The 21,998-nt window shown below is 39.9% G+C and overlaps 7 protein-coding genes across 12 annotated transcripts in view; 4 read left to right on the top strand and 3 right to left on the bottom strand.

Moving 5' to 3' along the window:
* Positions 1-588: 588 nt before the first annotated feature.
* On the top strand, positions 589-3,530 carry LOC105270829 (transferrin). The gene is made up of 8 exons (XM_011312023.1): positions 589-746; positions 819-1,052; positions 1,129-1,407; positions 1,472-1,632; positions 1,713-1,852; positions 1,938-2,330; positions 2,426-3,011; positions 3,107-3,530. Exons 1-8 carry the CDS (start codon positions 686-688, stop codon positions 3,428-3,430), a joined length of 2,178 nt encoding a protein of 725 aa, XP_011310325.1. The 5' UTR covers positions 589-685; the 3' UTR covers positions 3,431-3,530.
* LOC105270830 (gamma-glutamyl hydrolase-like) lies at positions 3,463-5,235 on the bottom strand. Its single transcript, XM_011312024.1, has 8 exons — positions 5,047-5,235; positions 4,777-4,900; positions 4,655-4,705; positions 4,513-4,587; positions 4,295-4,449; positions 4,114-4,220; positions 3,819-4,047; positions 3,463-3,754 (listed from the first exon to the last, which is right to left on the bottom strand). Exons 1-8 carry the CDS (start codon positions 5,165-5,167, stop codon positions 3,561-3,563), a joined length of 1,056 nt encoding a protein of 351 aa, XP_011310326.1. The 5' UTR covers positions 5,168-5,235; the 3' UTR covers positions 3,463-3,560.
* Positions 5,236-5,628: 393 nt separating this feature from the next.
* hoip (NHP2-like protein 1 hoip) lies at positions 5,629-6,582 on the top strand. The gene is made up of 2 exons (XM_011312022.1): positions 5,629-5,774; positions 5,910-6,582. Exons 1-2 carry the CDS (start codon positions 5,772-5,774, stop codon positions 6,288-6,290), a joined length of 384 nt encoding a protein of 127 aa, XP_011310324.1. The 5' UTR covers positions 5,629-5,771; the 3' UTR covers positions 6,291-6,582.
* A 9-nt stretch (positions 6,583-6,591) lies between these two features.
* Positions 6,592-8,692, bottom strand: Alg1 (ALG1, chitobiosyldiphosphodolichol beta-mannosyltransferase). Its single transcript, XM_011312020.1, has 6 exons — positions 8,355-8,692; positions 7,900-8,242; positions 7,584-7,834; positions 7,350-7,523; positions 7,176-7,290; positions 6,592-7,119 (listed from the first exon to the last, which is right to left on the bottom strand). Exons 1-6 carry the CDS (start codon positions 8,632-8,634, stop codon positions 6,909-6,911), a joined length of 1,374 nt encoding a protein of 457 aa, XP_011310322.1. The 5' UTR covers positions 8,635-8,692; the 3' UTR covers positions 6,592-6,908.
* Positions 8,693-8,737: 45 nt separating this feature from the next.
* elg1 (enhanced level of genomic instability 1) lies at positions 8,738-12,484 on the top strand. Its single transcript, XM_011312019.1, has 2 exons — positions 8,738-9,939; positions 10,136-12,484. Exons 1-2 carry the CDS (start codon positions 8,862-8,864, stop codon positions 12,403-12,405), a joined length of 3,348 nt encoding a protein of 1,115 aa, XP_011310321.1. The 5' UTR covers positions 8,738-8,861; the 3' UTR covers positions 12,406-12,484.
* Positions 12,485-12,664: 180 nt separating this feature from the next.
* Positions 12,665-14,516, bottom strand: eIF3l (eukaryotic translation initiation factor 3 subunit l). Its single transcript, XM_011312018.1, has 2 exons — positions 14,398-14,516; positions 12,665-14,328 (listed from the first exon to the last, which is right to left on the bottom strand). The coding sequence occupies exons 1-2, from the start codon at positions 14,419-14,421 to the stop codon at positions 12,742-12,744; spliced, it is 1,611 nt and encodes a 536-aa protein (XP_011310320.1). The 5' UTR covers positions 14,422-14,516; the 3' UTR covers positions 12,665-12,741.
* A 403-nt stretch (positions 14,517-14,919) lies between these two features.
* Dys (Dystrophin) overlaps positions 14,920-21,998 on the top strand; it is a 129,676-nt gene continuing 122,597 nt past the window's right edge. For 2 of the 6 annotated variants that reach the window (XM_011312016.1, XM_011312011.1), the window contains exon 1: positions 14,921-15,355. In XM_011312016.1, the coding sequence (XP_011310318.1) occupies positions 15,265-15,355 (91 nt within the window). In that variant the 5' untranslated portion in view covers positions 14,921-15,264. Of the gene's footprint in view, positions 15,356-18,790; positions 19,699-21,998 lie in introns of those variants that run through there. The other 4 variants (XM_011312014.1, XM_011312015.1, XM_011312017.1 and 1 more) reach the window with 4 other exon arrangements.

Here is a 21,998-nt window from a genome sequence, read left to right as displayed (position 1 = left end):
AAAAAATTTTTTCTCAATTTTTCAAAAAATTTTTCGAAAATTTTTTCAAGAATAAAAAAAAATTTTTTCAAAATATTTCTCTAAAAATTTTTCAGGATCTTAAGGAAGAATTTCAGCAACCGACATTCACACTAACACTCCCTTTCGAACCTTATAAATATTCCCATGATTAAACATAAATAAATGTGAATGAATGCAAAAAAAATACTAGAAAATCTTGCGGATCGAGTTTCGGGGATAATTCGTGGCGTTTACGCGTGCCAAGGCTGCACTAATTTTGTAAAACAAGCAATTCAATGAATTCCGATAGAAAATATATTGTTTATAATAATTTCGCAGTCTAATATATTTATTTAGTGAATACCCCATAACGACGCGATAAAATTATATGATTTTCCACAGAATTTCAGGTTTCACCATTCGTAATCATTATCTCCTCCGTTTGTACAATGAATCAAACTGTTTTTAGGTGTGACCGCAATTCTAAATCTCTATGACGCATCAACGATGTACATCCGTACTTACATCTATATGTGTAAAGTAAAAGAATAGAGCTTATCACGATATTATCAGCGTGAAGTACCTACGCCCGCCATACCTCATTTCACCGAGGCAGTCGTTGGGAAACGCGAAAATTTTGTGTCTCGCGATCAGTTACTTCGACCTGTTAAAAAATTAAAAGAAGATGAAGTGTATTATTAGTATTATCCTCCTACTGTTAGGATCGACACGGGCAGGCCCACCTTGTAAGTTTAATCCCATTTGCATCCTCATTTCACTATTACAAATTCAGTAGAAATTTTTCGATTCACATGCAGATCGCTTATGTGCACCTGAAGAGATCACAGATTCGTGGTGCAGTGCATTATCCATTAGTCATAGCAATGTTGTCTGCGAAAGGGTTAAAGACCGAACTGAATGTGCTGTTAAAATTGTCAAGGGACGCGCAGATTTTGGGGTTTTTAATGCTGAAGAACTTCTACTGGCGTATCAATTCTATCCAGAGGAAATCAAGCCGATTGCGCAATTGAGGCACAAGGATAGGACAGACCGTCAGTAGAATCTCATATTTAATTTTCCTATTTTCAATTCATTATTTTTTATTACCAAGCTCAATAATTTATGCAGGAGAATTCGACTTTCAAAGTGTCGTAGTTGTACCCGAATCATTTAACTCGAATGAAGGTCTTTCGGGGCTAAAAAATGGTGGATTGTGTCACCCCGGATTTTCCAATTCACTATGGAATGACTATGTCTTGAAAGCATTCGAGAGGAAAGTATGGAATCATCAATGCCATGCTGACTTATCCACCGCGGAGAACGAAGCCATTAACCTGAGGAATTTTTTCGGAAAAGCTTGTCGACCTGGAAAATGGGTTCAGGATGCAATTGAAAATAGAAGACTGAGTGAGGGATTAATTATCAGTAAATCGTCAATACGAATATATTATTGTTATCGGTTTTTTTTTAGAGGAGAAATATCCAGAGCTTTGCGAACTCTGCGATAATAGTCGCGATTGTGATTATTATAACACTGAACATCATGGACATATTGGAGCTCTCGAATGTTTAACATCTGGGAAAGGAAAAGCTGCATACGCTGCCTATGATTACGTTTATCAATACTTTGGGGTGAGTTGGGCAGAAAAAAATAATTTTGAGAGGGCTTTATTTAGAAGTGAAAAATATTGAGCATATGGAAATCGACGCAGGTGAATCGGACCGGTCCGGAGCCGAGAGTCACCAGACCGGGATTCCAATTTCTTTGCCCGAATGGATCACTAAAACCTTTGACAGTATCAGAGCCTTGTACATGGGTTGCCCAGCCATGGAGTGCAGTTGTTGCCAGGAAGTATGAATGCGCATCTCAGGATTATTTGGAATCATTGAAAAATAAAAATCTGGCGTAATTGAAATGATATTGCAATTTTCTCTAGGGATTTGACTCCCGCACTTGTCTCCTCATTGAAAAAATGGCTGAGCCCTGATGAAAGTTTTGGAAGTTGGACACAGGCTCTGAAGCTGATCCTTGAAAACGAAGGGCAAATCAGTAATTTTACCGAGGATCAGGCACTTGGATCTTACTTAACCACTGGGCGAGAGATCAATTTGTCCGGTAAAACTTGTGGAAGCACAATTCGTTGGTGTACAATTTCTTCAGAAGAAACCGGCAAGTGCCGATGGATAGCAAAAGAGGCCCTTTTGCTCGGTATCGAACCCAAATTTACTTGCGTCGAGACGAATTCCACATTCGAATGTCTCCGGGCGATAAACGAGAATATCGCTGATATCATCACCATCGATTCAAACTACGGACATTTAGCCAGAAAGTGGGTGACATTTTTCCTGTTATTTAATAATTCATAAAACTTGCAATTATTGTATCGATTCATTATTCACCGATAAATAAAATTTTTTTATCTAGGATTTTCAACCTGACGACGATATTGTACGCTGAACCATCTAAAACTATGAACAGCGCGATAATAGCAGTGGTGAAGAATTCCACATTATCGCAATTTACTAATTTAAAAAGTTTGCAGGGAAAAACCGCTTGCTTTCCAGAATACGGTGGAATTGCTTGGCTATCGCTGATTAATATTGCTCGTAACAATAAAATTATATCAGACACATGTGATTACCCAAAAGCAATGGCGAATTTATTCACCGGGGCGTGCACTCCTGGAATCAATGATATCAATCATTCAGATGTGGCCGCCAATGTGGAAATAGTTCAGCAGCTTTGCTCTTCATGTCCCCTGGAGAAGAACAATTCAACGTGTTCTGCAAATTCGGAGAATTTATTCTATGGAGATGAGGGAGTTTTGAAGTGTCTTCGAGGCCCGGGGGACATTGGGTTCGTCGAGATAAAAAATATTGGCGGAGAGTTGCGAGCGGGACTCATCAATCAGAATGACTACAGAGTATTCTGTAAAAATGGGAGTCTCGCTGTTAACCCTGGCTTTGATACTGATGAAAATTGTGCCCTGTCTGTTACGATTGATAGCGAGGTAGGGATAATTGATGATCTTTGAAAATTTTCATGTGGTACTGAGGAACCAATGAGGAAATGAGGAATTTTTTCCAATGTCACTTTTCATTCAAGGTTGTGGGGAGATCCAGCAATCGAGAGGTTGAAAACATGGATACAACTATCGCTCTCTTAAAACTTGAAGCCTGGTTGGGATACACATCACTTGCCAGGCGAACGATTAGAATCTATGATTCATTCATAGGTCATCGTGATATGCTTTTTAAAGAAACAACTGTCGGATTGAGGCCTAAAAACTCAAATATTCAAACAATCATTGATTACAAGAAGTTGTTTGAAAATATTGAGGATTGCCAAAATTCTGCAGTTGAACTCATCAGTAATAATCTGATTCTCTTGGGAAGTTTAATCACTGCTATCATTACGCTCAATCAATAATTACGTTTTGTTATTTGCAAAATATTCAGAGATTTTTTTATTGATGTAGGATACAAGGTTACATGAAAAATAATGAGTACAATAAATTTACTGTTCTTAATCTATCGTATTCATTATCACCCCGTATTATTTAATTAGCCCATGCTGTAATTGAAGAATTGGAGGTGCTCCGATCTTTCAAAATGCTCTTCGGCTGCTTCTTGAAAAAATAAACCTGCTGGAATACCGATTTTGTAAGTCCCGCTGTGTAGTCAGGGATATAGTTGTAGATTAAATTTTTTATTTCCTCTTCAGGAGAAGAGAAGTGGTGTTTATTTTTTCGTGCTGAAATGGAAAATTAATGAATAAACTGTATGAAATATATGCAATGGCTCATTTATTTGATTACCTTCATCCACAAAAAAATCAACGAAATACTGGCTGGCACGGATCGAATTTCTGGTATGAGGTAAAACAGACCTTCGAACCCATTCGTAATTATTTTTTTCGGGGTGAAACTGCACTCCGTAAAATGGATAATTGATGTGTTCTAATGTTGAAATGAATTCTAATCCATTCGAGTCTTGGTTTACGGACATGATTCTAAATGAATCCGTTAAATTAACTTTCGCCATGTCCTGAATGAAATAAAAAATGTTTAATTCAATCAAAAAAATTTGATTGGAAAGAATATTCTCAAGTACCTCCTCCGTCACACAGTAATCATGGAAATTCGCGGTAACATTTTCGGTTCTCAGAATATCGATGATATCTTGCGGAACATTTTGAAACATTCGACTCTGTGTGAAGTCTGGAAAAAAAAATCGGTGTAACAACGCAAATACTGTATTTCGTATTCCGAATATCATTCGATTATTTACGCACTGGGTTTGAAAATTATTGGTAGTACTTGATTGTTGCTTGAACAATTGGTTCGGTGCTCTACACCATTAGCCGCTAAGTAAGTCAACAATTCGAAACCCAGGCACGTCCCCCAAATGGGAAAAAAATCACCACGGTCATTCATCTCCCTGGCAATCCTACAAAAACAGAAAACCCCAGAGATTTGAGTTTAAAAAATTGTAAAAGTTCGAGGAATTCACCTATAAATAATCTGGCCTGCGGCGGAAAATCCCCCGGATCTATCGAACTCGGCCTCTCCTCCTGGCCAGAAAATTCTATCGGAATAAAAAAAAACGGAGTTACAGCTTAATAAAAAATTCAGGAGTGAATGGCATTCCTCACCCATTGATTTTACTCAGTACGTCGCTGTAATATGTCGCCGGCTGTCCAATCCTAATGAGATAATTTTTTATTACCATTTTTAATTATTCCTCTTTATTCATTGCATACAATGAAAGTATTACCATATCGGGACTACACGTGCCCCAGCACTTTCGACGGATTTTACATAGGACGCAGCTATGTAACTCTCTTGTTCATCGCCGTACATTTTGATCATATAGTCGCTAAGCTCTTGTACCAAAATTCCTGAAATAATTTAATTGAACGACAACATAATAGTAAAAGAAATATTTTACGATAACGATATGGAAACATGAAATTGTACACTTATAGGGCAACCAAAAAATATAATTATACACCCAGTAATCAGTAAATGGTATTATCAGTCTTACCGATAATTGGACGATCATTTTCTTGGCCGATCGATTGAATTGGGAATGATTTCACTTGAATCGTGGACCAAACTATCAAAATCGCCAGAGGCGTGATAGCCGCAGGACTAGGGCGGACCATCTCAATATATAGATAATCACTTGTTTGCTATTCCGATATAAAAGCCAGACTGACCGGGTCTGGCGGCGGAATTAATTCGATGAGCTTCAATTATTCACTTCACTGCCACGTGATGCCGTCATTTCATTCTTTAGACTTGAAGATTTAAAGCGAATTAAACAGAGAGTTGTTCATCATAAATTTCAACTTGTTTACAATTTAATAGACGAAGACTCAGTGAGTCAGGATAATTCATCATTTATTTAATCACGAACAAATTGAAATTTTATTAGAAAATTGGAATGAATGAGAAGAAAAATCATGTTTTTTCTGTAAAAAATGTTTCAAAGAATTTTCTGCATGGAGTGGTCCAGCAACATTCAGAAAAGCATTATTAAACATTTGTCGTAAAATTTGAACTGGCGGCCTTCGACCTTTTTTCCCGCTTTCTGAGCTTCTCCCCCACCCCTCGTCGAGGAACTTAATCAAACAACACGCGTAAACGTATTTCAACGTGCTCCTCAGTGAAGCGGTTTTTTTACTAAAAAATAATCGCCGAGAGGCTGCTAATTGCAAAAAAAATTCAAATCTATTTTCTGGATACCGTGAAAAACAACCAAAAATAATGGTGAGTTCTCATATTTATAGTTGTATTTCAAGAAATGCCTTTTAACATTGAAACCATTGTGAGGTTAAATTCTCTCCACGTGGTACCTCCAAAACTTTTCCAAACACCTGAAGATTAATTCGAATTTTTCTACAGGCAGACGAAGTCAACCCCAAAGCTTACCCCCTCGCCGATGCCATCCTCACAGCAAAAATTTTGAATTTAGTTCAACAAGCGATGAACTACAAACAACTGCGTAAGGGTGCTAACGAGGCAACAAAAACCCTGAATCGTGGTCTGTCCGAATTCATAGTAATGGCAGCTGATGCAGAACCATTAGAGATTCTCCTTCACTTGCCACTACTTTGCGAGGATAAGAATGTTCCTTATGTCTTCGTAAGGAGTAAACAAGCCCTAGGAAGGGCCTGCGGTGTCTCACGGCCAGTGGTCGCATGTTCAGTGACTGTTAACGAGGGATCACAGCTGAAGCCACAGATTCAGGCCATTCAACAGGAAATTGAACGTCTTTTGGTTTAATTCAATTTTATAACATGTTCAATGAGTAGGCAATTTATGGATTATTTTGCTATCATTTTTTGTTTGACCATTTGACCGAAATTTCACTCTCTTGCTATCGGAGGGAATTTCGTTTGATTTGATATTGTTCCGGATTTTATGTGTCTACTCATTGCCCTCAATTATAGAATTGTACCTGAATCAAACACTCTTATTACCGCAGTAATTATGCCACCTTTGTGATTATGCGTCACAAATTAATTAAATCACATTTGTATGCCAAAATGATTAAAATCAGTAAAAAAACGGAAAACATATGCTGTGTCTTTAATTTTTTCTTTATTTCACGAGAAGAAATAATCAATTTTTTTTGGATGAGAAATTTCAAGGCTTAGCGAGTGTATGAACAGAGTCAAGTGATGAGTATTGATTGGGAGAAAAAGCAATTTTCTTCAAAAAATTATTTTTTTGATCTAATCATTACGTTTCATCACTTTGCTATCAACATAATACAAAAATAAAATATTTATGAACGATAATTAGTAGTAAATCACGAACACTTAAAATGAAAAAAATGTCGGGTATTTACATTGCCAAAAAGCATTGAAATAATATAAAATGTGAGGTTGAGGGATTCTATTAGTTGAAGCAGGGGAGAACTACCGATGACCAATTACCGTGCCATCTCATCTGCTGGAATGCCTTCAGTTCGGCGCGGAATTTTGATTCCCTCTCGAGTTGTTCGATATTGTTAGGAAATTTCGTGAACCAGTAGATCAGTTGATCCGAGAGATCTTTGAAGTCAGTGAACACCAAACTGTTCTCCTCGTGTTTAACGAGTTCACTCAAACTGAAAAACAATTGAATAATTATTTCATTCAATTTCCAATTTCAAGGATTATTTACCATTGGTAATTGTAAGCACACACTGGGAGACCACATCCGAACATATCGACGACCTTCATTGGCAAATCGAGGCCACTAGAGGATGTGTGAAGGCAAATGCCCAGATCTGCACTAGCTATAATCAATGAAATCATTTCAGTGATATGATGAGAAACGTTTAATAAAATTTTTTACCTAACAATTTCGGGTAATCTTCATTCTCCAACCAAGGAGTGATGATTTTCACGTGCTTCCATTTCCTCAATTCAATAATTTTATTCCAGAATTCTTTCAGAGGTCCTTTACCAGTTATTACACAAATTAAGTCTGGCAGATTTGAATTTTCAGCAGAGCAGGCAATCTCATACTCTGAAATAGTAAAATGTGAGCATTCGAAAAAAATAATCATTATTTAATTCGTCAATTCACCTGCTAACGCTTGAAATAGAACTGAAAAATCCTCATCCTCAGTCCAACTGGTGCTCGAAACAATGAACGCCGGTCTCTTCCTCTTCAACTTGATCTCGCCATGAGGCATCATTTCAGTTAAAATTGTTTTACCTTCCTCTGTTCCCTTGAACTGGTCATACTTTTGACTCAACTTCACCAATAAGTTATGTTTCTCCGATAATTCAATTGGCTTGAATTCCTGAGGGGGTCGATCGTATAAAACTTGAGCTCTAAAATTATAAACAAATACAGATTAGAAATAATTTCATTGGTAAATTTTCAAATATATTCGTACTTAATTTTCCACTGCTGTTGTAAATCTTCTTTCATGGCATTTGTTACACAAAAATTCTGATCAGCCTTAGCCCCAAAATATCGCTCGATAAACATCGTTGTCTTCACAAGGAAATTCTCACGCCCAATTGACAATGCCATTATCGTGTACGCATAATTATGCCAATCAATGATGAACTGAGTGGTACTCAATCGACAGAATAGCCAACAAATCGGAATCGTTGGGATAGCCGGAGGATTTTGAAGCAAAAGGTATCTCGAGCGGGTATTCCTGAAGAGCTCGAAGCTCAGTGTTGCACTTTGCCAAATGGTTTTGAATACGTATGATAATAATTTGGGTAAACCTGGCAATTATTAGATAAATATAATAAATATTAATTTTATTATTCTCTAATTGCACGAGACAGGAAAAAAAAATTCGAAAATTAATAATTCGCTTTACAAAGAAAAACATACGATCGTTCCATTCTGGCACCGGCTCCAGATATGTAATCCTGACATTCTCATGCCTCTGGAGATCCTCCAGTGGTTGCGATCCGGGATAACCCACGATTTCAACATCGAATCCCTCCTTCAAAAACGAAATCCCATGATACTGCATCCTGGGGCTTCTTCCCACATCCCCAAGTACAACAATACACACACTCTTCTTTTTCTTCTTCTGTCTCAACCATAATACCCCAACAAATCCCAGAAACAACGGAATTAATAAAATTAGATACAACCCGAGTTCCATGTCAGAAGTCCGGCAATAAACAAACTTGATTATCGTTCCAAACGAATATGAAGGCTACCCCTCAATAGACTGCACTCTAACTCAACTAACCTGACAGCTCGGCAACAGGAGTTGGCGCCAAAAATCGCTAGAAAACCCGTGAGTGAGATCATTCTACGATAAAATATTCTTCAAAACAATTTGTAAATGTTCAAGTGATCGCGTGGAAAAGTGGATTCAATCGAGAGATGAAAGATCTCACTCATTACTTCATGGACATGGATAAATCCCCAGAGACTCCGAAAATTCGGCAAAATGGGGTTACGAATAGTGCAACAAATACCGAGGGTGTTACCCTCAGAAAACGTGGCAGAGTGAAGATAAAAATATCCCAGAGAAATGACGAGGAGAGGATATGTGATATAATCGAGAGTAAACACGATCTTGTAGACAAAACTCCGAGTCCCTTCAATGTGGTCAAGGAGAAGATCGAAATATCACCCGGAGGGACTCCGAAACGCTCTGGGATGTTAGAGAGTCAACCAGCTGATTTGGAAATCGTGGTGAGTGATTCCGAGTGTGAAGAGAGTATCTTTAGTCCCCCGAGAAACTCCTTGAAAAATTCGAGGAATGAAAAGGACGAGGAACCCCAGAAGGTGGTGAGCTCCAATGCTTTCCAGGTGCTCATGACTCGAAGCAAGCCCATTCAGTATCTCCCCCAAAAACCTCTCAGTCCTGAACAAGAGGCCACCGAAGCTAAGAAAAATCAAGACATTAAGAACAGGATGAAACAGAATAAAGAGAAACTTACTGCCCTTGCTGATAAGAAAGGCCACAGTAAGAGAAAGCTAGCAGAAGCTGAGGAGGCAGAGAGGATTGAGAAGAGACTGGAGAACAGGGCGAAAGTGTTCAAGAGACTCAAAAGAGAGGAGGAACCACCTGGAAATCAGAACCAACGACATTCTGGAGGACTACATAATTATTTCAGCAAAATGTCTCCGGAAGATCGTAAAAAAGAAAAATTACTGGCCCTATCAACGGTTGTGGTTAAGGCAGAGGTTCATGGCTCTAAACTTCTGGAAGAAACATCAAAAGTCGTGATAAAACCTAAAGTTTTGACAAAAGCAGCTAAAAATAAGACTAGAAAGGTTTTAGCTGCTATTGATGACATTCAAGTGTTGAGGCCAGAGAGTCCGAGTCCTCCTACCGCCATAACCATTTCTCCTGAACCACCAGTGCTTCAACCCATGAATCAGTCTAAGCCGACGAAGAAACCTAAATGGTCCCTCAGAATTAATCTGTCTGGAGGAGAGGATTTGTCGAAAGGTAAGAATAAATTTTCGTTACGCCTGTGCTATTCAAGATAATTTTTTAATGATGAAAAGCGAGGTGAGAGTCTCCCGAGGAACTGCCTTGGTCGATGGCCATGATCCCTGACACTTTGATCTCTGAATATCAGCGATGAAAAAAAAATAAATAAAACAATTCTCTTCTAAAATAAAAAAGAATATTTTCATTGCAGACGAAGATAACGAGCGTGAAGCCAAAAGTATCCCCGAAGGTCTACCAAAACTCAGAAAGAAGAAGCCAAAAGAAAACTTGAAAAAAAATTCAAAAGTAAAACCAGAGATAGAAGTTCCGCCAACCGCCCATGACGACTCGGAAATAAACCCAGAGCCTGAAACTCCCACAACCATTCTTGAAACACCTCCAGATTCTCTGGATGATTCAATACTTATCTTCGACCCTCCGAAATCCTTGAAAAAACTTGAAACGCTTCCCAGAAGTGACTCAGACCCTCTTCCAGAAAAAAATTCAGAGATGTCAGAATTAATCCGTATGCACTCGCAGCCCTCCACCGACAATTATATTGCCGAAATCAAAGTCCAGAAGCTAGCCCCTCTCTTCATAAAACGCCAGAAGCCAGATCCAGAGGTAGTGGCAGCTAGAAAATCGTTCCTCTACTCCAGATCACCAGAGAATCCCAAGAAAAAATTGAAAAAGTACCCTGTGCTTGGACCATCAATTCTTCCTTTTCCCTCAATCTCCCACGTAACTCAACACTCCTCAACGAATGTCCTAGAGGATCCTACCATATCTCTAAAAATACCATCCAGAGTCCCTTGGATTCCCACTTCAATCTTCAATCCGTTAGATTTTAAATCCTTGAACAACTCCAGCATTTTAAAACCCTCCAGGAACCCGAAAAAAGACCTAAAACACCAAAAATTAGATCCCGAAGATATTTTAACCGAAATCGAGTCGAGATGCGCGGACGTTCGAGAGCTATGGAGTATAGTATCCCCGATAACTCAGCCAACTAAAGAGTCCCCAAAACGACGAGGAAGAAAACGAAAATCTCTCGAAAAAAATCCACCTCTCCTGGAAGCCGAGAAGGACTTGGAGAGCGTGGTATGGACCCAAAAGTACAGGCCCCTGGCTGCAAGACAAATAGTGGGGAATGAGGAGGCAGCGATGAAACTCAAATCATGGCTGGAGGCTTGGCGGTCGACTGGGAGGGATGATTATAGCAGTGGCGAGGAATTTTATTCATCAGACAACAGTTTCCAGAATAATCTTGAGACTAATCAAGTTGCAGTACTACTTGGGCCCTACGGTGCAGGCAAAACTGCATCGGTGTATGCAGTTGCTGAGGAGTTAGGGTACACTGTACTGGAGCTCAATGCATCCAGTAGAAGACCTGGTAAGAAGATCCTCAAGGATTTTGAAGAGGCGACCAAGTCCCATCGGATCAAGAAGACAGATCCAGGCTCTCAGATAAAATTGAAGAGTGAGAAAATACCTCAGAATTCGCTAATACTCGTTGAGGATGTTGACCTTGTATTCGATGAGGACGAGGGTTTCGTCTCAGCAACCTGTCAGCTGGCGACCAACACAAAAAGACCTATTGTCATGACCTGCAGGGGAGTCTGTGCCCATTTGAACAGATTGGCAGCCCAACAAATGAGAATTTATTATCAAGGAATGTCTGGAGACAGGGCTGGAGCCCTGCTGGAGGTCATCACCCTCGCCGAGACTGGGACTCGACTACCGCATTCCTGTGTCGAGAAGCTCTTGGCGAAGGGGGATCTCAGAAGAGCTGTCCTCCAGCTCCAGTACCTGGTACTGTCTGGAGTGCCTCAGGCTACAGAGATTCCTTGTAGATTTGGGGAGACTCTATGGGGGGACGTCAAGAATCATCTGTACAAACCCGCGGTTAAAAGCGAACGAAAGATGGGGAAGAGAAAGGAAAAGTCAGAAGAGACTAGTGGAGATTCAAATATCGATATTCTTCAGGAGTTGTCCAGTGATCTCGAGACAATTTCTCTTTTTTCGACTTTCGTGGAAATCGATGATCCTGTTTTAACCGTTTCTGAAGTGAAGTTTGAGCCTAGTCTGTCACTTCTTGAGAATGAAGACTTGTATTCTAGTAATTATTCGCAGATGATGGAGATATCCCAGTGGTTGAGGGATAGAGTGGTGGATAAGAGAAGTGGGAAGGAGGAGAGAATGAGTTCTAATCAATTTTTGTTGATGAAGAAGGAACTCAATTTTGGGGTAAACCTCGCACTCTCTCAGGTGACGAGTAATAATTTGGATAGTGATTCTATAAGGACTGATTATTTGCCAACTGTGAGAAATATCTGCAGAGCAGAGGAACTGAAGATAAATAATAATTCGAAAAGGGGAAATCGATTTTTTCACTATCTGCAGAATCTCAGACTACCGTCGGCATCGACAAAGTCCAATGTACTGGCAGCTGCTTGTAAAATATTGTGGGACGATCAGTAAACTAGAGATGTATAAAAATATTGGGTTCATTATGTGCTTTCTAGAATTATTTTATATTGAATGCATCGGGGTTTTTTTTAAATAAGATATAGAATCAAGTTGTATTTTTTTTTTTGGAACACTAGGTGTTATTTGTATATGAAATAAAATGAGGTGATAATCAATTAATTGTTAATTTTTGCTGTTGAAATATTTTTTCATACCGGAGAAATGGTTGTCGCATCGAGAATCGAAAATAAAAATTAATTAACGAGATATATTAAACTTTGAGACTTGTTTATTTTGTTATTCTGATGAATACAAATTCGTAGAAACGTACAGAATTGAAGAATACAATCAAATTTTAATAAGATGCAATTTACGGTTCAAATCTACGAATTTCAGAATTTTTCGGATGAAAAAGTCACCATAACGATGCGCCACCTTCGTGTCTGCGATGTGGATCATATCGTGATCGATGTAGAAATCCAGCTCAGAGCCAGATTGGAATTTTCCATCGAGTCCAGATGCACCCTTAGTCCAGACTATATTCTTCATTTTGTGTTTGAAACAAAGAAGATAAATTGTCAAGCCAGCAACTTCTTTGTCAAGATCCCAGTTCTCATCAGGGCGAGCTGAACTGCACATGAATGTGGCCAGTTTATTCAGGGGAAGTGTAGTGTAGAGCTTCAGGTAGGACCTGATTGTTGGAAGCATTTTTTGCTGGATAACTTCATCCATGAAGACCTGCGTCTGATGCTTAATAGCATCCTTTGTGTAATCTTCTTTCTCACTATCAGGGCTGGGTGGCACGGAGGATAAAAATTTGGGGCAAGCATATGTGAAGCACCCTTCAAATTCAGCAAGATCTCCATACTGCATCTTGTACATTTTCTCATGGTAATTCCTGTCCCTGAGCTGTTGTTGCAGCCCTTCATCAATGCATTGAGGGTGCAGAACAAGGCAGATGGCCAATAGATGATACATCTGCTCAGTCTGCTTGTTGATCTGATCATTCTGATAGCTCCTAGCAGTGAACAACTGCTTGGTGCGTTGAATGTACAGAAGAATACCCGAGAAAGTTCTAATTGCATCGGAGTATCTCCTCATCATCATGTAGGCAAAGCCCACGTAATAAGCAGTTGAAATCTGGCACCCAGGGACATGCGAGTATGCACTCTTCTTGTATATCTCGACGTTCTCTAGAACTTTGATGGCCTGGTAGTAATCCCCGAGGAGTGAGTGAAGTCTCAGCAGACCAATAAGTGCGAAGTACCCCAGCATTTTGTATAGCGGGTGCTTGCCAAAGGGCCCAGCAACAGAATCAGGATCTCCTCCGCTAGCAAATACCTCGAGCTGGCTCTTGATCTTTGATTTGTCCACCAGATAATGGAGAACATTGAGAACACAGAGAACATCCCATATTTTATGGTGCGTGGCTAAATTTTCGAGCTCTTCAGCGCTTTTATTGGCCAGATTAGCCCTGTACTGGGAAAATGATTGAAACTGATAGACGAATTCATCGATGAGCTCCCAGAGCCACTGGTCAGGCAGCTCCAGCTGTACTGGCTCGTCCGGATTCAATATATAATTGAAGAGATCACAATAATTGTAGAACGAGCCAAATCTTTGTTCCAACGACGGCTGATTCTTGGCATAGATGTGACGATAGTACAGTTCTTTGTAGAGAATGAGGAAAACCGCATCGTTCTCGACGATATGGGCAATGTCTGTGTCCTCAGGCCACGGCTGCTTCTCGAACAATTGCTCCGATATTTTGGGGAAAGTGTTCTCGTAGAGATTTTGAATCTCAAAAATCATTCCCTCGTTGATGCAGTTCCGGAAGTAGACGAGGAACTTGCGAACAACCTCGGGGACTGTTCTGTACCTGTCATACGACTCGGTGTGTACCTCAGGACCAGAGTAGTCGTCGTAGGCGTCATACTGAGAAAAAATTTTTATTTATTCGTTGGGCCGAGAAGTTGTAAATGATCTCAGGGACTCGTTAATTACCTGGTCGTTGTAATCGTCGTACATCCTGGTGGAAAATGTGACAGAGGTGGGTTTAACCTAGAATGCACGATTCGAAGCACAAGGAGTAGATGAAGTGGCGTGGATTTATCGAAGTTCCTAGGAGCAACACTTGGGAGAGCTCTTGTATGTGTCAGATGGGTTGGGTCTCGTTCGAACACTTTGGCGGGATTCTTCGATTTTTTAAATTTATTTTATTTATTTATTGTTATTTAAATTGAAACAACCGAGACCAATTACAAGGTATATCAGTCGTGGCGTGAAAATATCACTCGGCAGGGAGAGTGAAATAATCAAATTTTTACGTTTTCATTTTCCAGCGATTATTTTTCAAGTTTATCACAACAAATTATTTGATATTAATTGTTGGAGGGATGGAGTTGGTTGACCTCCACCCACTCACACCATGTTTCCCGTTTTCCACGTGGGTGGCCAAATAGCAATCATTTTTCGTGTTATCGAGCCAATGGGAGAGCAATCGCAAACGAGTGTGATGACTCTTGGTGTCGACTTCAATACGCGTTCTATCACTTCCGTTTACTCACAAATTCTCTTGCCAGTCTGATTGGAGTTCTTGACCGCGTGACTTGTAATCGTAGCTTCATAGGATTTTAGAATCATCAATGACCGGTTCAATTATTTTAATCTCAGAGGAAGGCATAATATAACCACGGAAAATTGCAAACGAAAAATCATTTGGTCGAAGATAGTAGTAAATACTTGGATTAAGAGTTTATCTGTCTAGCTTGTAGATTACAGATTTATCAGTTCTCAAGACGGAGTGATACCAATTGATGATGGACATATAATTTTGGCAGTTATTAATTTGAAAATCATTGAAATTCGGAGATGGAACGAAGTAGAGTGCGTTGGGTGGTTGAAACACCCGTGGAAGAAATGAAAACGTCGAGTTACGATCGACAAATTTGGGAGAATAAAGGTAACAGTTGAATAAAAATTCCAAACTGTATAAATTTTCAATTTTCATCAGAATTCCCGCAAGGTGAGGCGTTTTTCAATGAGGCGATTCCATTTTTCTCATCTGAGAAGTCATAAACTCTGAGTACGTCTCTTCGATAAATTAATTCACCGGCTAATGATATTTGCTCGGATAATTACATATTCATGGATTAAGTCACTGGCCACGCAAATGTTATTTATACCTGAGCGGGTGCAACGTGGGTAAAGGAATGCCATTTCAATGTCTCGGTGTTGAAATAAAAATTGAAATAAAAATTATTGGATAATTTGAAGACTTGGGGGAGTGCGTCGGCGCCTCTCGGGGCCGATTGTCGCAGGAAACTTCACTTTTTCGTGCAGTAGGCCTTGAACGTTCGCGGGTTACGCTGTTATCAATCCGAAGGGGGGGGGAATTATCTCGAGACAATAATTTCAATGTTTTGAATTTTCCAATCGATGGCAAATCTACCAGATTTATTACCGATGTTTTTATTTTCTTACTGTCAAACCTTGACATTCGGTTCGTGACTAGTGTAACTCTGACATGACATGTCAGTTGCCCGTTTTAATTTTGTTTTTAAAATAATATTGTTGTTACATGAGCTCGAGGGACTGATTAATTATTCCGGAGTGAGGAAATTAAGAGATTTATCCGACTCATGCTCGAGATTTATTTTCATTTATTGTTTTCGCGGTTCACTTAGGGCGGGGGTGGTAATGCTCGGGAAACTCAACATCTGAATTCTTGAAAGCCGCAATGATGTTTGAACGCGGAAAAAAAAATTTTAATCTAGTAATAATAATCATTCATTAATTTATATCGTCTGGAATTGTGAAATTATTCGAGTATCTCTACCGGTTCTAGTTTTCGCCCGTCTGGCCTTTGAAAACACAATTTTCATTATCAAATTTATCCGACCGAGTGGGTCGCGTAATAAGATTTTTTTATAAGTGATCTTTTCCCCTCGAGGCTTCTCCCATCTCAACCTAACTAAAATAGCAGTCGACGAGAAATGGACGATGATATTTGTAAGTACTTCCTCAATAGTGAAGGAAAAAAAAAATCAGAAACACGTGTGAACACTTGGTGACACACAAGCGCCTGCCTCTAATCAGCGTTAATTAAAACACGTCAATTTTACTTTCAAACTCCACTTCAATTGCGACACAAACTTTTTTTTAGAATTTTAATAATACACGCCACTGCACACTCGTTTGTACAATTGATACCACCACGGATGTCAACGTAAATTCTTATCGAATTATGTGGGTGATGAATTTTTTGGAGCATTGTTGACTGATAAGACTGCATGAATTATATGACACAGATGAAGCTGAAATAATCAACTGTGTCATTGAAAAATTCACAACAAAAGAGAAAAAGTTCTATCCAGAATTATAAAAAAAAATGAGTCCATTAATTTTCCTTGATTTCAGAGCTGGATTTATCCATTGTAATAAATTAAGAGGACAATGGCCTTTTGAGAATTCGCGTTAGAATCAATTACCGCCTTAAACAAAAACGCAACGAGTGATATCACTTTGCGTTATTTAATATCCCGGCCGTTGACCAGGCTGTGAATTTATCCCTTCCTAAATTCTTTCGTATACAAACATCAATATAACCGACATTAACCCTTGTTTGCAACATAACCCTTTTGCCGCATCCATGCCTTCCCATGGTTCTTTAGAAATTTACATGTAATGATGGCAGGGGGCATTCGAAAACGCCACGCGATCCCGGATTTTTTCAACGGTAGGATATATTCCTGGGCCTCAGGTAAAAGTTTCACTCACCTTCTCAGCTTCCTGCTCTCCTGCTTGCCTGCTCCTCGGTGGGCCTTACATGCTCTTTCACCTCAGCATTCATTCTTAGGGGCCCGATCTCTCATTCATATGGGGATTCACTTTTTTTTTCACCTCAAATATACTGGATGACTGCGACACTTCACACGAGTTTTTTGTCATTCATTTTGATAATAGACCACTGGCACAAACTTTAAAATTAAACGACCGTGCTAATAGAACCGATGTTTATTAATTTATTATTTATTAAACTCCCCAAGAAAACACTAATCTTCGATACACCGCTAAGCCTCAACTGAAGGTCATCACGATTTATTCGTATTAATTTGTGTGGACCATGGGAGAGCTCTTAAATATATTATACGGACGAACGAAATCGATTTTATCCAACGAAATTACGATTTCATATTTATTTGGCGAGATTAAGATTTCTTATTATTGCTTGGAATTATTTCTCAAGTCTCTGCTGCTCTGCGCCTTTCCTCGGTGCAGTCACTGCAATCCAATCCCCGTGGTTGAATTTTTAAAATAAAATATTTCGGAATATTAACTTCCATGAATCGCAGAGAGAGACCGCCGGCATAGCGCATGGAGAATGAAAGTGTAGGCGCGAAACCGATTCTCCCCGACGACTGAGATTTTTTTTCTATTCAAAGAAATTGAGATTTCTTATTATTGAATAGAATTATTTCTCTCAAGCTGTTCCGTAAGCTACTCCTGCTCTGCGTGTGTTTCGGATCCTCTCGCTATGCTCTCGTCCATGCGAATGAATTTTCGTACAAGATCCATCCAGGTATATCAACTCGCGCGGACCATGAAGGAAGCCCCGCCGTCGATTGCCCTTCTACGACTTGATTTTCTAAATTGCTCAATTTAAAGATTGAGATGATGCGCTGTATGTTATTGCGCAGGGTTTAGTTTTATTCCCCCACCACGAAATCTCCGCCAATCACAGCGTCACCAGTGTGTATAAGAATGCACCACTAGGGGTGGTTTGTCCATACATCTTCATTTCGTTCCTGAATTTCATCCAGTGCAGAGGTCCAGCCAGGAGCAGTGACATCGGACGCGATCACTGAATTCGCCACCGGCTCTCTAGCGCATGGGAGATTCCAGAAACCAGAAAATTTTAATTCTGTTAAAAGGACGAAAAAACTCAAGTTCGCTACGGAGCTTCAATTCAGCTTAGACTACTCAATTTCACTTCGGAAGAGAAAAATTAGTAGCCACAAGACAACCGAGTCTGCCACGAAAATCGTATCGTCTGGGAAACTTCAGCCTTCGGAACACTTCGAAAAAAAACATCCCTCTTCGCAGATTTTTTAAATTTTCTGTTTACCATGTCGTGTGGCGCATGACCTTGAAAGAGATTCATTTATTCTGAAAGAATCTGAATTTCTTCGAGTTATGTTTCTACTTCAAAGTTGACGAGGTTTACTTCTCACCCCGCACAGCCAGTTTTCCGCCAATCACGGAGGTCTGCTTTTGACTTCCCCCACCATCGAGCTTTCCGCCAATCACGGAATATTGCATCTGCGTGATATCTCTATAAGTAATGCAGCGCAGCGGGAATCCAATTCACAATTCGACTCTTCAACGCTCGGGGAACATCGTCCGGAGGAGGGAGCTTCAAAAATTTCTCCACATCAAAACGGTTGCCTCGGGATATTGATATCTCCATCTCCTGAGCTGCGTGGGAATGGTGGAATTGGCCCGGCATTGACAGAGACTAGACGGAGTGCCAGTGAAGATCGACCTCGCGATGCTTAAAAAGACAAAGTAAACCTCCCATGGCACGGATAGAAAATAAAGGGATAAAGAGCGAGTCCTGTGCGGTTGCAGTCAGAGGGCCTTCGGTTGTCGCGGGGCCCAAGAGGAAAGAGCAGCGGTCGCACGGTTGCCAGATCTGCGCGAGACATGCAAGACCGACAATGGTTATACGCATGCCAGTCGTTGGACGCTCGCACTGGCGTCAAGATCGCTAATATTCAATTTCGTCGAACACCGAAAATTCCCGTTGCAAGAGTATTTCTTAACCCGCTCAATTTTCACCGGTAATACTTATATTATGCTTTTCAAAATGGAACACAATCGAGTAAAGTTAATTGTGCACGTGGAAATCGCGTAAAGTAAATCGATCGCAAATTACTACGAGCCTAGAACAACAAAAATAAATATGGTGTGTGCGTTCTTGAAACAGTGAATCAACAAGTGCCCATCAGGGAGTGGTTGTACCCAGTGCTTATTGCTACAAACCCTCAAAAAACGTGGAGTGACCAACGTAAATGGTGTTTTACGTATTTCTTTCGGATGAAAGAGTGAAATTAAGCCGCCCCCTGCGGCCCAGAGAACCAATCGTCCATGGCGGCTAGTGAATAGGAACACCTCATCTGGGCTTTTTTATCCTCAATTTCTTTTTTTTTTAACATCTCACGTGCCCCTGTGTTTGGATACATCACGTTGACGCTGGCGACGCTGCGTATTCCTCCAGCATCAAGATGGAAGTCGTTTATATCGGTATGTTAATAAAACTTGTCGATTCATTTGATGTTCAAACGCCCTGGATCGCGATTTTATGGAGCACTGGAGCTTCAAAGAATCCTCATAAATCTATCAGTTTCCGGCAGATTGAGTTCATCAGGGAATGCCGATGGGAAAATAAATGAGTTTCACTGGGATTTTACGGTTTTATCTCACTTGTTCTTTTTTTTTTCATTCTGAGTTTCTTGAATTTTTGGAGCGGGGATATACGGGTCGTCGGTCGTTTGGGCAAACCAGCCTTTTATGGACTTTTTACAGTTTTTTTTACTCATCGTGATAACCACGTGCGGGATGAAACAGCTGCTCGCGCTTTCTGAGTAAAAGTAAAACTCCTGTGTCAACACATTATGCGGATTATGAATTACATGGATGAAGGTGTTTAGTCTTGCTCGGGGGGTTTGGTAGTTCGTTGGGGAGTGGGTTATCACGACGTGGCGTCTTGCCGTTTTTTTATCTTATCTTGAGATTACGCATGCCAGTGCACTGTCAGCTCGCCCGGGAGGTGAAGTAATGGATTTGTTAATTTTGCCAAAATCCGTCTTTGGGCTCCTCAGCGAGATGCCCCTGTAACAAAAAAACCCCAGGAGCGCAAGTTCGAGTTCCCATGATGAAAACTTTTTCTTTTATTTGATTCTCTCGGCAAAGTATGAACTTTCAGAATTTTGTCATTTGTCTTAATTGCGAGAGGGTGTGGATTTCATTTCTTCATTGCGGGGTACTCTACGATATTGGATCATTTTTGTTTTTCGAAAGTAAAGTATGTAATGGAGTGATTACTCAGGGGATGGGACACGGAAGGTACTTTTATGGAACGTCCTCTCCGGAAGTTGGATCGTTCGACATCACCTGTTACTTTGTCGTGAAAACGTCGTTTCGATAATTATTGATTAAAAAAATTTTCAGGAACTATTCGAAAATTCGCGAAATATATGGCATTCAATTGTTCAATACTAATCTTCCACTGTCATGTCCAAGCCTACAATTATCTCGGGGGTAAATGTGATTAATCAATTAATTAGTAGACGTGAACAGTTTCCAAATATTTGGTATGACATTTCCTGTATTCTCGGGCATGGTCACACGGCCGACTCCTATCATTTCGGTGAATCTAACTGGACCAATAAATTGTCACTCAATCTCAATAAATTTCCCGTGATAATAATCAATTAATCATTGAACGAATTACAAATGGCGTGGCGAATAGCGCTAAGTTCAGGGGCGAATCAACGAGTGATATAAAACAACCGTAATATCTTTAGTCTCCTATATAATATCGAATTTATCACTGGCAACGCAGAATGATACCATATAAATTCACCATCAATAGTTCATTATAAATCCATTCACTGGATATAAACCTGGTATATTACGAATTCAACGGTTGGGCGTTTCAGTGCATGTCGAGGATTGTTGGGTAGATTAAAATTGATATGGCGAATTAATGTTGGATTCAAACGATATCGCAAGTGTTTAATAACCAGTGGTGCGCGGCGAGAGAAACGTCAGGTGTCGTTTGGCTACGGAATATCCCAGTGGTGCAAATTCTGTAATCAAATTACGAATTACCGATTGGGTTTTTATGAAATCAATGATAAAAAGGTCTTCATTAGGGTTGGTCAATGCTGCATAAAGTTGGAAAATCGAATGGGATTTATTAGTTGATGTTCAATGATGTGGAGAACCAGAGAACTCTTTTTATTTACCCATAGCTTTTCTATTGAATCTTCCCATGCGATCATTTGAGACTTTAATTTCGGAGCCCTCCAAAGACCATTACTTTTAGAAAGGTCGCACTGTTTCTTTTACATTGTCGGGGGTCACGTAATACCACCAATGGAGCACGTTGGTTTATTTAACCGTCAGGGCAATGACACCAAAGGCGCCACGCGAATGATCGTAATAGCATTGCGCACTCCAAAGGACAATCCCCAACCGTCAATTCACCATTATCATTATCAGCCCATCCACCTACTTAAAGTAATTCAGTCACTGTGGACAGAACCAATCGACAACTCATTAATTTCTCAACATATGGCTTTGATTTATGACCGTGGACTGTGTCAAAAAGTTTTGTAAAAATCAGGAGCGGTTTTTAAATTTCATTGATCGATCCGTGAGACTCGATTGTGACTTGATTCATAAAGTTTCAATCGACGAAAAAATTCGTGCTCGTTTTATTCCCTCGATTGACGGGAGGAAAAAGAACTGGGGGATCCGGATCCACCGAAGATGTATCGGGGTGACTGGACAAGAAATCGGTCGTCTGACGAACCAGA

The sequence above is a fragment of the Fopius arisanus genome, unplaced genomic scaffold (assembly GCF_000806365.1).
Source record: "Fopius arisanus strain USDA-PBARC FA_bdor unplaced genomic scaffold, ASM80636v1 scaffold00095, whole genome shotgun sequence".
Taxonomy (NCBI): Eukaryota; Metazoa; Arthropoda; class Insecta; order Hymenoptera; family Braconidae; genus Fopius; species Fopius arisanus.
This window is presented reverse-complemented; position numbering and strand designations above follow the sequence as displayed.

Coding starts and splice junctions, on each gene's coding strand:
- LOC105270830 (XM_011312024.1), bottom strand. CDS start 5,167: ATGGTCCGCCCTAGTCCTGCGGCTATCACGCCTCTGGCGATTTTGATA. Junction 4,706..4,776: donor GCACGTGTAGTCCCGATATG/GTAATACTTTCA, acceptor TTATCTCATTAG/GATTGGACAGCCGGCGACAT. Junction 3,755..3,818: donor TGATTTTTTTGTGGATGAAG/GTAATCAAATAA, acceptor TTTCCATTTCAG/CACGAAAAAATAAACACCAC.
- eIF3l (XM_011312018.1), bottom strand. CDS start 14,421: ATGTACGACGATTACAACGACCAG. Junction 14,329..14,397: donor ACGACGATTACAACGACCAG/GTAATTAACGAG, acceptor ATTTTTTCTCAG/TATGACGCCTACGACGACTA.
- elg1 (XM_011312019.1), top strand. CDS start 8,862: ATGAAAGATCTCACTCATTACTTCATGGACATGGATAAATCCCCAGAG. Junction 9,940..10,135: donor AGGAGAGGATTTGTCGAAAG/GTAAGAATAAAT, acceptor TTTTCATTGCAG/ACGAAGATAACGAGCGTGAA.
- Alg1 (XM_011312020.1), bottom strand. CDS start 8,634: ATGGAACTCGGGTTGTATCTAATTTTATTAATTCCGTTGTTTCTGGGA. Junction 8,243..8,354: donor GGTGCCAGAATGGAACGATC/GTATGTTTTTCT, acceptor AATAATTGCCAG/GTTTACCCAAATTATTATCA. Junction 7,291..7,349: donor AGATTACCCGAAATTGTTAG/GTAAAAAATTTT, acceptor CATTGATTATAG/CTAGTGCAGATCTGGGCATT.
- LOC105270829 (XM_011312023.1), top strand. CDS start 686: ATGAAGTGTATTATTAGTATTATCCTCCTACTGTTAGGATCGACACGG. Junction 747..818: donor GACACGGGCAGGCCCACCTT/GTAAGTTTAATC, acceptor ATTCACATGCAG/ATCGCTTATGTGCACCTGAA. Junction 1,053..1,128: donor GCACAAGGATAGGACAGACC/GTCAGTAGAATC, acceptor TAATTTATGCAG/GAGAATTCGACTTTCAAAGT.